General features: G+C 44.4%; 1 protein-coding gene across 3 annotated transcripts in view; it reads left to right on the forward strand.

Moving 5' to 3' along the window:
- The window catches only part of LOC120915205 (membrane frizzled-related protein), a 170,348-nt gene that overhangs the window by 98,603 nt on the left and 57,575 nt on the right, over positions 1–14,170 (forward strand). For 2 of the 3 annotated variants that reach the window (XM_040325513.1, XM_040325512.1), the window contains exons 10-12: positions 918–1,045; positions 13,040–13,174; positions 13,757–13,884. In XM_040325513.1, coding sequence (XP_040181447.1) covers positions 918–1,045; positions 13,040–13,174; positions 13,757–13,884 — 391 coding nt within the window. Of the gene's footprint in view, positions 1–917; positions 1,046–13,039; positions 13,175–13,756; positions 13,885–14,170 lie in introns of those variants that run through there. The other variant, XM_040325514.1, reaches the window with a different exon arrangement.

A 14,170-nucleotide genomic window follows, 5' to 3' on the forward strand; every position in this document is an offset into this window, starting at 1 on the left:
TGTATGAGCTCTACGTTTCACCGCCGCAGGTCTACAGGTTTAAATCCTGATTCTCAGAACACTTACCTGTAAACTTGCGGCGGTGTATCGTTAGATTGCTCGACGCAAGCCCGCCCAATTCAAATGGGGCGGGCACCATTTAAATTAGGCGCGCTCCCGCGCCGAGCGTACTGCGCATGCTCCGTCGGGTAAATTACCCGACGTGCATTGCGCTAAATGACGTCGCCCCGACGTCATTTGCCTAGATGTATACGTAAATGGCGTCCAGCGCCATTCACGGACGTCTTACGCAAACTACGTCATTTTGATTCAATTCGACGCGGGAACGACGGCCATAGTTAACATTGGTTGCCCCTGCTAATAGCAGGGGCAACCTTACGTGTCGGGTACGCTACGCAAACGACGTTAATTCGCTTCGTCGACCTCGCGTATGTTCGGGAATCGCCGTACTTACCTCATTTGCATAGACGACGGGGAAAAGCGACGATGCGACACCTAGCGGCGGGAAAAAAAATTACTTTTAAGATCTGACAGCGTAAGAGCCTTACGCTTGTCAGATCTAATGGGTACCTATGCGCAACTGATTCTAAGAATCAGTCGCATAGATACGCGGGGCCAGATGAGGAGTTACGACGGCGCTAATGGTGTTGCGCCGTCGTAACGCCTTCGAGAATCTGGGCCACAGTAGTTTTTCCTTATTAAGGTGGTATATTACTTTTTTTTTTAAAAAAGCCAGAGATATGATTTCAACTTAAAAATAAGTATTACTATATTTTAGATCACTGTAATCCTGTATGGACAGGCCTTTAAAATGTGTGCTTATTGTCCTTGAAGTCAAATAACCACAATAAATCAGACAACTTCGATTTTGCTCTCCCACAGTGCGCACAATATTATATACTAATCTGTTTATTTAGGTTCTGTGGTTCTGAAATCCCTCCAACCCTCACTTCGTCTGGGGCTCAGATGACTATTCTATTTGTGTCCAGTACAGTATCAGATATAGGATTCTTTGCAACATATCAAGCTTTAAATGCTACAGAAAGTAAGTTTATATTTCTTTCACAGTATATACTGCTTTTTGTTTTTTCTGAACTGTTTTAGTATTATATTTTTATTGTCATAATTATTCGCTATTTAGAAAGAACAGGTTGCGAACACAGGCCCAGATTCTCATAAGAGATACGACGGCGCCGCGTAACTCCAGATACACCGTCGTATCTATGAGTTGCGCCGTCGTATCTATGCGCCTGATTCTTAGAATCAGTTACGCATAGATATCCATTAGATCCGACAGGCGTAAGTCTCTTACGCCGTTGGATTGTAACTGCATTTTTTTTTTTGCCCGCTAGGTGGCGCTTCTGTCGAATTCCGCGTCGAGTATGCAAATTAGCTAGATACGCGAATTCCCGAACGTACGCGCGGCCGACGCAGTAAAGTTACGACGTTTACGTTAGGGTTTTCCCGTCGTAAAGTTGCCCCTGCTATATGGTGGCGCAACCAATGTTAAGTATGGCCGTCGTTCCTGCGTCGAAATTTTAAAAAAAAGTTACGTCGTTTGCGTAACTCGTCCGTGAATGGGGCTGGACGTAATTTACGTCCACGTCGAAACCAATGACGTCCTTGCGACGTCATTTGGAGCAATGGACACTCACTGGGATATTTTACGGACGGCGCATGCGCAGTTCGTTCGGTGCGGGGACGCGCTTCATTTAAATTATACACGCCCCCTACCCGCCGAATTTGAATTCCGCCGGGTGATTTCCGCTATGCCGCCGCAACTTTACAGGCAAGTGCTTTGTGAATAAAGCACTTGCCTGAAAAACTTGCGGCGGCGTAACGTAAAACGGATACGTTACGCCGCCGCAGAGATGCGCCGATCTACATGAATCTGGGCCACAAAGTCTTATGCCTCGTACACACGACCATTTTTCTCGGCAGGTGACGTGATTCCTCTCCAGCCTGACTTGCATACACACCTTATGCAAAAAAACGTCCGACCATAGCACAGAGACGTACAACATGTATGATGGAGCTATAAAGGGGAAGTTCCTTTCAAATGGCGCCACCCTTTGGGCTGCATACTTGGTTCTGAGCATACGCGTTTTTTTCCCTTTGGAAAAGCATACACACGACGAGAAAAAAAGAGAGCTGGTTTTAATTCATTTGCGGGCAGTTTTTTAGTCGAGCAAACTGCTAGGGAGCATTCACACGATCCGATTTTCACAACCAATATAAAAAATGGCAGTTTCTCGTCGTGAAAACCGGTAGTGTGTACAAGGCATAAGGCTCGGTTCATGCTGCTGCGATGGCAAAGTCATACAACATTGCCTGCGACTTCCTTCCGACTTGATCTGACTTGGATGCTATTTATGAGGATTGTACAAGGGCTGAAATGGTACCCATGTCTGACCAAAGTGGTGCAGAAACCTTTTCTAAAGTCAAAGCGACTTGTGTAACTAAGACAGCAGGGGAAACGTTGAATTTAGACATGTCATGCAGTTTGGGGTCTCTCAAGTCTGGTCCCTTGTTGCAGTGTGTGAACCGAGTCTTAACCACTTGCTTACTGGGCACTTAAACCCCCTTCCTGCCCAGGCCAATTTTCATCTTTCAGCGCTGTCACGCTTTGAATGACAATTGCGCGGTCATGCAACGCTGTACCCAAATGACATTTTTATAATTTTTTTTCACACAAATAGAGCTTTTCTTTTGGTGGTATTTGATCCCCTCTGGGGGGTTTTATTTTTTGCTAAACAAACAAAAAAAACATGTTTCATAGTTTGTTATAAAATTTTGCAAACAGGTAATTTTTCTCCTTCATTGATATGCGCTGATGAGGCTGCACTGATAGGCACAGATAAGGTGGCACTGATGGGCACTGATGGGCCCTGATGGGTGTGACTGATGATCACTGATAGGTAGCACTGATAGATGGCACTGATGGGCATTAATAGGTGCTACTGATGGGCACTGGTAGGTGACACTGATGGGCAGCACTGGTGATGAGGCACTGATTGGAGACATTGATAGGTAGAACTGTGGGCACTGATAGGTGGTACTGTGGGCACTGATAGGCTGGCACTGTGGGCACTGGTAGGTGGCACTGTTGCGCACTGGTAGATGGCACTGGTGGGCACAGATGACTCCGCTGCTGCTCTCCTTGATCGGGACCGATGTCCCTCTGACAGTTGCCGGTGATCAGCTTCTCTTTTTTTCTCCTCACGCTATCAGCGTGAGGAGAAAAAGTAGCCGATTACCGACTCTGTTTACATTACATGATCAGCTGTCATTGGCTGAGAGCTGATCACGTAGTAAGGAGTTTGGGACTCCAATCTGTGATCAGCCGAGTCTCATAGACTCAGGGGGCATGCGGTGAGGTGGACAGCTTTACTCTGGATCCCTGCATACTTAGATGAACCTCTTTTATTTATCAATCATGTGAGTTGCTACTTCATTAAATGTAACCATATTGCTACACTAAAGCCGCGTACACACAATCGGATATCTGATGGAATCTAATCCGATGGATTTTTTCGTCAGATATCCGATGAAGCTGACTTTCATCAGTCTTGCCTACACACCATCAGTAAAAAATCCGACCGTGCCAAAACCCGGTGACGTGCAACACTACGACGAGCCGAAAAAAATTAAGTTCAATGCTTCCGAGCATGCGTCGACTTGATTCTGAGCATGCGTGGATTTTTCTCCGATGGAGTTCCACACAGACGATCTGATTTTTCTTTCGTTTTTTTATCCATAGGAACAATTTAAAACATGTTCTATTTTTTAACACGATGGAAAAAAGACCACACACGATCGGTTTGTCCGATGAAAACAATCCATCGGTTTGTTTTCATCGGACAAACCAATCGTGTGTACAGGGCTTTAGAGGCGCCTCTCTTCCCTTTTATACTCTGTAGCTCCTGATGGATTTTGCTTCTAATCCCCTTGTTGAAGCTGCCATTTGTAGATGCACATTTTATGGCTACACAACCTATCACATTGCTATAATTCCTTTTTATATTGACTAAAAACTGAAGGATAATAAATAGTTGTGGACCGAATCATCCGAGTTTCCATTATTTTTTATGGGAAAATTCACTTTGATATACGAGTCTAAAGTTTTACTGTATATATACAGTAGGGAAAATAATTATTTGCTCACCTACAGATTTTGTATGTTTGCCCACTTACAAAAAAAAGAAGGGTCTATAATTTTAACCACTTGCTGACGGCCGTACGACTTTGTACGGCCTCAGCGCGGCTCCCAATCTCTAACAGGCCGTCTTTTTACGGCCTCCCCTTTGCACGTTCCCCGCGCACGCTCCCGAGCGCGCAGCGGGGAACTGCTGTGCTGGCCGTGTCCCTTGGACACAGCCAGTCACAGATCGCCGTGAACGGCCAATCGGAGCGGCCGTTTCCTAGGCGATCTGTGCGGCCAATGAGAGATGATCTCATATGTTTACATATGAGATCATCTCTCATTCCCGGCTCTCGCAGACAGCGGTGCTGTCAGGGGAGAGAGGAGACGGATCTGTGTCTCTTGTACATAGAGACACAGATCGGTCACCCCCCCCCAGTCACCCCCCCTCCCCCACAGTTAGAACACTAATTAGGGTACACATTTAACCCCTTCCTCACCCCCTAGTGTTAACCCCTTTCCTGCCAGTCACATTTATACAGTAATTAGTGCATATTTATAGCACTGATTGCAGTATAAATGTGAATGGCGCCAAAAATGTGTCAAAAGTGTCCGATGTGTCCGCCATAATGTCGCAGTCCCAATAAAAATCGCAGATCGACCGCCATTTCTAGTAAAAAAAAAGCATTTATACAGTAATTAGTGCATATTTATAGCACTGATTGCAGTATAAATGTGAATGGCGCCAAAAATGTGTCAAAAGTGTCCGATGTGTCCGCCATAATGTCGCAGTCCCAATAAAAATCGCAGATCGCCGCCATTTCTAGTAAAAAAAAAGCATTTATACAGTAATTAGTGCATATTTATAGCACTGATTGCAGTATAAATGTGAATGGCGCCAAAAATGTGTCAAAAGTGTCCGATGTGTCCGCCATAACGTCGCAGTCCCAATAAAAATCGCAGATCGCCGCCATTTCTAGTAAAAAAAAAAATTTATACAGTAATTAGTGCATATTTATAGCACTGATTGCAGTATAAATGTGAATGGCGCCAAAAATGTGTCAAAAGTGTCCGATGTGTCCGCCATAACGTCGCAGTCCCAATAAAAATCGCAGGTCGCCGCCATTTCTAGTAAAAAAAAAAAAAAAAAAAAAAATAATTCTGTCCCTTATTTTGTAGGCAAACCAGTCGCTTATTGCGATTTTTTTTTTTTTTTACTAAAAATATGTAGAATACGTATCGGCCTAGACTGAGGATAAAAAAAAAACGTAAAAAAAAAAATTGAGCTATTTATTATAGCAACAAAGTAAAAATATTTTATTTTTTTTCAAAATTGTCACTCTATTTTTGTTTATAGCGCAAAAAATAAAAACCGCAGAGGTGATCAAATACCACCAAAAGAAAGCTCTATTTGTGGGGAAAAAAGGACGTTAATTTTGTTTGGGAGCCACGTCGCACGACCGCGCAATTGTCAGTTAAAGCGACGCAGTGCCGAATCGCAAAAAGTCCTCTGGTCAGGAAGGGGTTTAAGTGCCCAGTAAGGAAGTGGTTAATCATAGGTGTTTTTAAATTATATAAACAGAATATCAACCAAAAATCCAGAAAAAAACACATAAAACAAATGTTATAAATTAGTTCAGTGAGTAAAATAAGTATTTGATCCCCAAGCAAAACACGACTTAGTACTTGGTGGAGAAACCCTTGTTGGCCAGCACAGTGGTAAGACGTTCAGGCCCGGATTTCCCACAAGGCCACTGAGGCCAGGCCTTGGGGCTGCAGGGTGCCAAGGGGCGGCAGTGGCATGGATTCCCCAGACGCCCGTAACATACAGTGCTCTTCCCATCTCAGCTGTGACAGGAGTTCGAGCACAGTGCTAGGACTCCTGTTTTGGAGGTGACAGGGTCAATAAAGAGAACCTGTCACCTCCAATTGCTATCACACAAAGTGAATTTTTTTTATAAAAAAAATAAATAAATAATAAGAAATAATAATTAAATTAAATTAATAAAATTAAAAAGAAAATAAAAAGTAAAGAATAAGAAAAATAATAAGAAAATTATACAAAAATAAAAACAAGTAAGCGACAAGCTACAAATAAATAAAAATAAAAAAAGTGATATAAAAGTAAAAAAATATATATTTGACCGCCCCTGCCATCCGGGTGCCATTCTCTGTTGATTTGGGGGGGAGGGTAGTTTGGTTGGCGGGCAGGGGGTGCATTCCGGAACCTGGCCTTGGGGCGGCAGGGAGAGCAAATCCGGCCCTGAAGACGTTGCTTGTAGTTGGTGACCAGGTTTGCACACAACTCAGGAGGGATTTTGGTCCACTCTTGTTTACAGAAGAGTGAATGGCAGGTCTGTGTCTGCTCCACCATGCAGAGCAGACACGGACACTGACACAGCTCTCTGTTCTCTATGGGGCGATCTAATGGAAACGGACTGCCTGTCAGTTTTCATCTGGCTGTCATCCGAATCTCTGGACGGATGGCAAACATATCCCCATCCATCTGTTTTTAGCGGACTGGATCAGATGCCGACGGGTGTTTCAGTGGACAGATGTCCGCTGACATCTGCCGCTCCATAGAGAACAATAGGTGGTCTGATTGGGTCCACATGAAAAACAGACAGATGAACTCGATCGATCCGCTAGTGTAAAAGGGACCTTAGGCCCCAGGTCTCTCCTCTACCCTTAATAGCATCTGATCAAACCAAAATCGGTTTGATTAGATGCTTTCATGGGCCGGTTTCTCAGACCATAGAGATGATCTGGGAAGTTCCGTTCCTCTGTCATCTCTACGGTAAACCAGCAGAACTGTGGGCAACAGTCCCGGGCTCCCTGATGGAACGGGAGAGGCTGTGAAGGCGGCAGGCGGGGGACCCCCTTCCACTGCATGGAAAATATATCTATTATTCGGCATCACTGGCTGAAAAACAATCTACCGGGGTCATGACTGCAGCAGCAGCCATGGACCTTGTTTAACCACTTCAACCCAAGAACGTAAGGGTAAGTCCTATGGGCAGGCAGTGGTTAAGGAAAAACTATAATTAACCGCTTCAGCCCAGGACCATTTTGGTGGTCAAAGACCAGGCCACTTTTTGCGATTCGGCACTGCGTCGCTTTAACTGACAATTGCGCTGTCGTGTGACGTGGCTCCCAAACAAAATTGACGTCCTTTTTTTTCCCACGAATAGAGCTTTCTTTTGGTGGTATTTGATCACCTCTGCGATGTTTATTTTTTGCGCTATAAACAAAAAAATGCTATATTTGAACTTTTTGCTTTAATAAATATCCCCCAAAAAATATATAAAAAAAAAAAAAAATTCCACAGTTTAGGCCGATACGTAATCTTCTACATATTTTTGGTAAAAAAAAATCGCAATAAGCATTTATTGATTGGTTTGCGCGAAAGTTATCGCTTCTACAAAATAGGGGACTGTTTTATGGCATTTTTATTAATATTTTTGGCGGCGATCATCGATTTTTATCGTGACTGCGACATTATGGTGGACACATAGGACACTTTTGACACCATTTTGGGACCATTGTAATTTTTACAGCGATCAGTGCTATAAAAATGCACTGATTGCTGTAAAATTGTAAGTGAAGGGTTAACCACTAGGTGGCGCTGCAGGGGTTAAGTGTTCCCTAGGAAGTGATTCTTACTGTTAGGGGGCGTGGCTACACATGACACGTCACTGATGACCGTTCCCGATCACGGGGAACGGTCATCAGTGACAGTGTCACTAGGCAGAATAGAGGAATGCCTTGTTTACAAAGGCATTCATTCCCCTGTTCTGCCCTTGCCGCCCGCAATAGCGTGACTCCTGGGACCCGCGGCCACACTCGCGAGGCATGCGGGCGTGTGCGCTGGGGGGCAGATTTAAAGGGATGTACCTGTACGCCAATCTGCCTGCCTGTGCCATTGTGTCAACGTAAATAGTTGTGCGGCGGTCGGCACTTAAATAGTAAAGGGAATCTTTCTTTGACTATTTGTCTGTTTTTTTTTTTTTTTTTTATGTAACATTTTTGAAATGACAGTTTGTTTGTATAATGACGATAGAATAGTTAGATGAACAGCCCTACCCTAAAGTATATTCTGCCCATTCACCTGGATCTATGGGCCAGATTCACATAGAATCGCAGCGGCGTAACGTATCCTAGATACGTTACACCGCCGCAATTTTTAATCGCAAGTGCCTGATTCACCAAGCACTTGCGATGAAAACTACGCCCGCGGCCTCCGGCGCAAGGCGGGCCAATTCAAATGGGCGTGTGCCATTTAAATTAGGTGTACAAAAACAATAAAGTGGCGCTAGAAAATGATGATGTGAAAAATGTTATAACATTTAAATTAGGTGCGCTCCCGCGCCAGACCTACTGCGCATGCTCCATTTCCTAACTCCGCCGTGCTTTGCGCGCCGTGACGTCATTTTTTTGAACGGCGACACACGTAGCGTACTTCCGTATTCCCGGACGGCTTACGCAAACAACGTTACATTTGGAATTTCGACGCGGGAACGACGGCCATACTTTAGACAGCAATACACTTGCTGACTAAAGTTAAGGGGCCAGATTCACAAATGAGATATGACGGCGTTTCTCCTTATACGCCGTTGTATCTCTGTTTCTATCTATGCGACTGATTCATAGAATCAGTTACGCATAGATAGCCAGAAGATCCGACAGGTGTAATTGTTTTACACTGTCGGATCTTAGGATGCAATACCGCTGTTTTGTGAATAGCCTGGAGGAGAGGGAGGCGAGGCACAGTCATAGGGCTGAGGTCTTTGAGACCTGTAGTACTTACATCCAAGCAACCCGGAAGTACAGTTTTGTACTTTCCCCGGAATGTAAACAAGCAGCTTTGCATACAGTACAAGAGCCTGCATTACATAAGACATTTCTAGGTAAATGCTGATTGCACGATATGTATCAGGCATTGTGTACACACCAGCAGGAGAATAATTCTAAGTATATCATTTATGGTTAACTCCAAATGAATAAGCTGTAAGATTTGTAAAGCATCGTCTGTTGACAGTACCATAGTTTTTTTGTATCATAGTCATAGGCCCGGATTCACAGACAGTGGCGCACATTTATGCCGCCGTAGCGTATCTCCTTTATGCTACGCCGACACAGCGCAGAAAGGTAAGCATGGAATTCACAAAGCACTTCCTCCCAAAACTGCCCTGGGTTTCCTAGGCGTAAGTGGAAGTGGGCGTGAGCCATGCAAATGAGGCGTGACCCCATGCAAATGATGGGTCGAGCGCCAGATAGATACGTATAACGAACGGCGCATGCGCCATCCCGTGGACGCATCCCAGTGCGCATGCTCACAATCACGTCGGAACAACTGCCTAAGATACGCCGGACCACTGCCTACGGCGTGAACGAAACCTACGCCTAGTCATATTCACGTCCAACGTAAAATACGCGGGCTTGTGTTCCCTGGTGCAGCCCTTTGCATGGATGCTGCTGAGTTACACCTCCTTTATGGGGCATAACTTTACGCCGGACGTAAAACTTACGCACACCAGTCGTACCCTGCGTCGGGCGCAAGTACAATTGTGAATCAGCGCATCTCCCTCATTTGCATATTTGAATAGAAAATCAATGGGAGCGCCACATGCGTCCAGCGTAAATATGCACCCACTCTACGCCGGCGTAGGCAAGTTACGCAGTTCGGTGGAATGAAGCCTGTTTTTAGGCGTATCTTAGTTTTGTAGGCCCGGCGCACAGATACGACGGCGCATATTTGCACTTACGCGGAGTATCTCGAGATACGTCGGCGCAAGTGCTTTGTGAATCCGGGCCATAGTGTGTAAAAAAGTGAAAGGGTTGAAATATAACTAAACTCAAGGACAAAAATGTAAAATATTGCAGCCTACAAGTCCACAGATATGGTGGCTGCATTTGTTTTCCTTTTTCAGGCTGAGAACATTTTCAGCAAGTACAGAAAATCCCTGTTAATCGTGTCAGAAATGTAGTGTCTTTGTGACTCCCTGTGAGACTGAAAGCAAAAACAACATTATCTTTCTTGTCTACAGGAAACTACTCATTCCACCTAATGTAATGGAGATAAAGGCAGACATGTTAACCACTTAAGGACCGCCTCCTGCACATATATGTCGGCAGAATGGCACGGCTGGGCACAGGCACGTCGCCTTTAAGAGCCCAGCCGTGGGTCACGCGTGCACCACCGGCACGCGCATGCAAACCGGTCCGAAGCTTCGAGACCGCGGCCGCGGGACCCGCGGACCCGATTGCCGCCGGTGTCCCACGATCGGTCCCTGGAGCTGAAGAACAGGCAGAGGTGTGTGTGTGTGTGTGTGTGTATGTATGTGTAAACACACCTTCCCCGTTCTTCACAGTGGCACTGTCATTGATCGTCTGTTCCCTTATATAGGGCAAGACAACCAATGACGTCACACGTCCAGCCCCGCCCCCTACAGTTAGAAACACATATGAGGTCACACTTAACCCCTACACCGCCCCCTAGTGGTTAACTCCTAAACTGCAATTGTCATTTTCACAGTTATCAATGCATTTTTATAGCACTTTTTGCTGTGAAAATGACAATGGTCCCAAAAATGTGTCAAAATTGTCCGATGTGTCCGCCATAATGTCGCAGTCACGAAAAAAATCGCTGATTGCCGCCATTAGTAGTAAAAAAAAAGATATTAATAAAAATGCCATAAAACGATCCCCTATTTTGTAAACGCTATAAATTTTGCGCAAACCAATCGTTAAACGCTTATTGCTATTTTTTTACCAAAAATAGGTAGAAGAATACGTATCGGCCTAAACTGAGGAAAAGAAATGTTTTTTATATCTTTTTTGGGGATATTTATTATAGCAAAAAGTAAAAAATATTGATTTTTTTTCAAAATTGTCTCTCTACTTTTGTTTATAGCGCAAAGAATATTAACCGCAGAGGTGATCAAATGGCACCAATAGAAAGCCCTATTTGTGGGAAAAAAACAACGGCAATTTTGTTTGGGAGCCACGTCGCACGACCGCGCAATTGTCATTTAAAGCGACGCAGTGCCGAATCGCAAAAAGGGGCAAGGTCCTTAACCAGCATATTGGTCCGGGTCTTGAGTGGTTAAAGTCCAGCCTGGGTGGGTAGGTCTTTTAAGTTTTTGGGATTTTCTTACATTTTCAGTAATAACAGTATACATGACAAATAAAGAGGGGGCACAGACAGCAATAAAATCTGACAGGTGGTCTAATTCCTCTTCACTCCTCCCAGAACTGTGCCTTGTCCCAGGGGCGCGCAGTGGCGCAATCCTGTGACTGCTGTGTCCACCAGACACAGCAGATCATCAAACTGAGTACCAAGCAGCAGTGCTCTGCTCTGGTACCATGTTATCACTGTGACCAATCACAGTGATCACATGTCCAGTAATATAAATGGCTGCCATTCATACAGCCATTGAGAACTAGCATGTGATTGGTTACAGTGATCACATGGTACAGGACCAAGCACAGACTCCCTGCACCATGTAATAGCTGTAGCCAATCACAGCTCTCACAGTAGTTCTCAATAGCTGCATGAATGCTGTCAAGGACTGTCAGAAATTATTGCTTATGCAACTATCAAGGCTGTATAAAGCCTATTACAGATTATATGTTTTTTTTTCCATCAACCTAGCAGGCTGAAGGAAAAAAAACTGACAGATCACTACACTAACACAAGTGATGTTAGTACAGCGACCTCCCCCGCTGTGATATTGTTGGCTATACAACAACAACAAATAAAACATTGGTGATTAAATACCACTAAATACAACTCTATGGCCCGGATTCACAAAGCACTTACACCGACGTATCTCGAGATACGCTGCGTAAGTGCAAATATGCGCCGTGCTCACAAACCGAGATACGCCTAAAAATAGGCTTAATCCGACCGACGTAACTTGCCTACGCCAGCGTATCGTGGGCGCATATTTACGGTGGACGCAAGTGGCGCTCCCATTGATTTCCTACTCAAATATGGAAATGAGGGAGATACGTCGATTCACGAACGTACTTGCGCCCGGCGCATAATATACGCGGTTTGCGTAAGTCGTACGTCCGGCGTAAAGTTATTCCACATATATGAGGCGCAACCCATGCAAAGGTATGGACCAGGGAACACAAGCCATCATATCTTATGTAGTTTACGTTGTATGTGAAAATGACTAGGCGTAGGTTACGTTCACGTCGTAGGCAGTGAACCGTCGTATCTTGGGGTGTAGTTCCGATGTGATTCTGAGCATGCGCAGTGGGATGCGTCCACGGGACGGCGCATGCGCCGTACGTTATAACTATGTTTATGGCACTCAGCCCATCATTTGCATGGGGACACCCCCTACTTCCAATACGACGACTTACGCATAGGAAACCCAGCGCAGATTTGGCAGCACTGGCTTTGTGAATCCAGTGCTTGCCTCTCTGCGCTATGTTGGTGTAGCGTATATGAGATATGCTACGGCGGCATAAATATGCGCCAATGTATGTGAATCCGGGCCCAACTGTCTCAAAAAATTATAAAAATGTCATTTGGGTACATTGTTGCATGACTGAGTAAATGTTATTCAAATTGTGAGAGCACTGAAATCGAAAAAAATTGGCCTGGGCAGGAAGGGGGTGAAAGTGTCCGGTATTGAAGTGGTTAAAGCTAAAAAAAAATTAAGTTAGCGACCAACCATTCCCACGCGTACTTTAATGGCGCACAAGAGCTTTATGACAGGATAATGAATTATAATGTCACTGAGAGCTGCAGATTACAAAGATTGGAATTTTCTTTTGAAATATTTTACCATGCTAAAGCTTGTATAAGATATTAGTGTTTGGGTTTAAATGATGTTCTTGCAGCGTAGAGAATTGTGCCAAATGTCTTCTTTCTTATGTTAGTTGAATGCAGTTCCATGGATTTGAGATGTGGAGATGGAAAATGTGTATCTCTGCAATGGGCTTGTGATGGATGGCAGGACTGCTCTGACGGGAGAGATGAACTGGACTGTCCCGAGGTACCTGATCCTGAATCGGGTAAAGATTTCATACTCTGGCTATCAGTTAGTTACCGTATGCCGATTTCAAAACACACATTTGTTTCTGATATTTCTAATGACAGGCTATAATTAAAGGGGTTGTAAAGGTTTGTTTTTTATTTTCTAAATGGGTTCCTTTAGGCTAGTGCATTGTTGGTTCACTTACCTTTTCCTTCGATTTCCCTTCTAAACGTTTTTTTCTTTGTCTGAATTTCTCACTTCCTGTTCCTCCTCGGTAAGCTTGCCCCCATCATCCGAGCCGTTCTGGCTGGGGGTTAGTCAGTGTGCTTGCCCCCTCCCTTGGAACACAGTGTCTCCCCACAGGGATGTAGTCCCAAGGGAGGGGGCGAGCACGCTGACTAACCCCCAGCCAGAACGACTCGGATGATGGGGGCAAGCTTACTGAGGAGGAACAGGAAGTGAGAAATTCAAACAAAGAAAAAAAAACATTTAGAAGGGAAATCAAAGGAAAAGGTAAGTGAACCAACAATGCACTAGCTTAAAGGAACCTATTTAGAAAATAAAAAACAAACCTTTACAACCCCTTTAACTTTGTTTCTTATTTTCTCTTTTGTCCTAGAGAACCCATGTCGCCCACTGAATGTTCCATTATGTCAAGGTCTATCTTATTCTCTCACGGTGTTTCCCAATCTCTGGGTGTCTCTTCTGGAACAACCAGCTGCCAGTGAGCTGCTCAAAGGATATAAGGTAGTGTGGTCGCCATTTTTAAATTTAACTAAATATTAGTTTAAACTTTGTATGCAGATGAGCAAAAAATAGAAAATCCACTCCACTGGCTATTCAGCAGAATCAGTGCCATTTTTTCTGTACTGAACTGGTAAAAAGTGGTCCACTTACCAGTACCCAAAAGGGCCCTATCTGTATGAAGAATATATGGTCTGACAAGATCACAAGAAGATAGACAAACTCATCAAGGAGACACAAAAGTGCAGTCCTATGTAGTGTGAGTAACGTTTCAGGTTTACAAGGGGTG

This window comes from Rana temporaria, chromosome 10 (genome assembly GCF_905171775.1).
Source record: "Rana temporaria chromosome 10, aRanTem1.1, whole genome shotgun sequence".
Classification (NCBI taxonomy): Eukaryota; Metazoa; Chordata; class Amphibia; order Anura; family Ranidae; genus Rana; species Rana temporaria.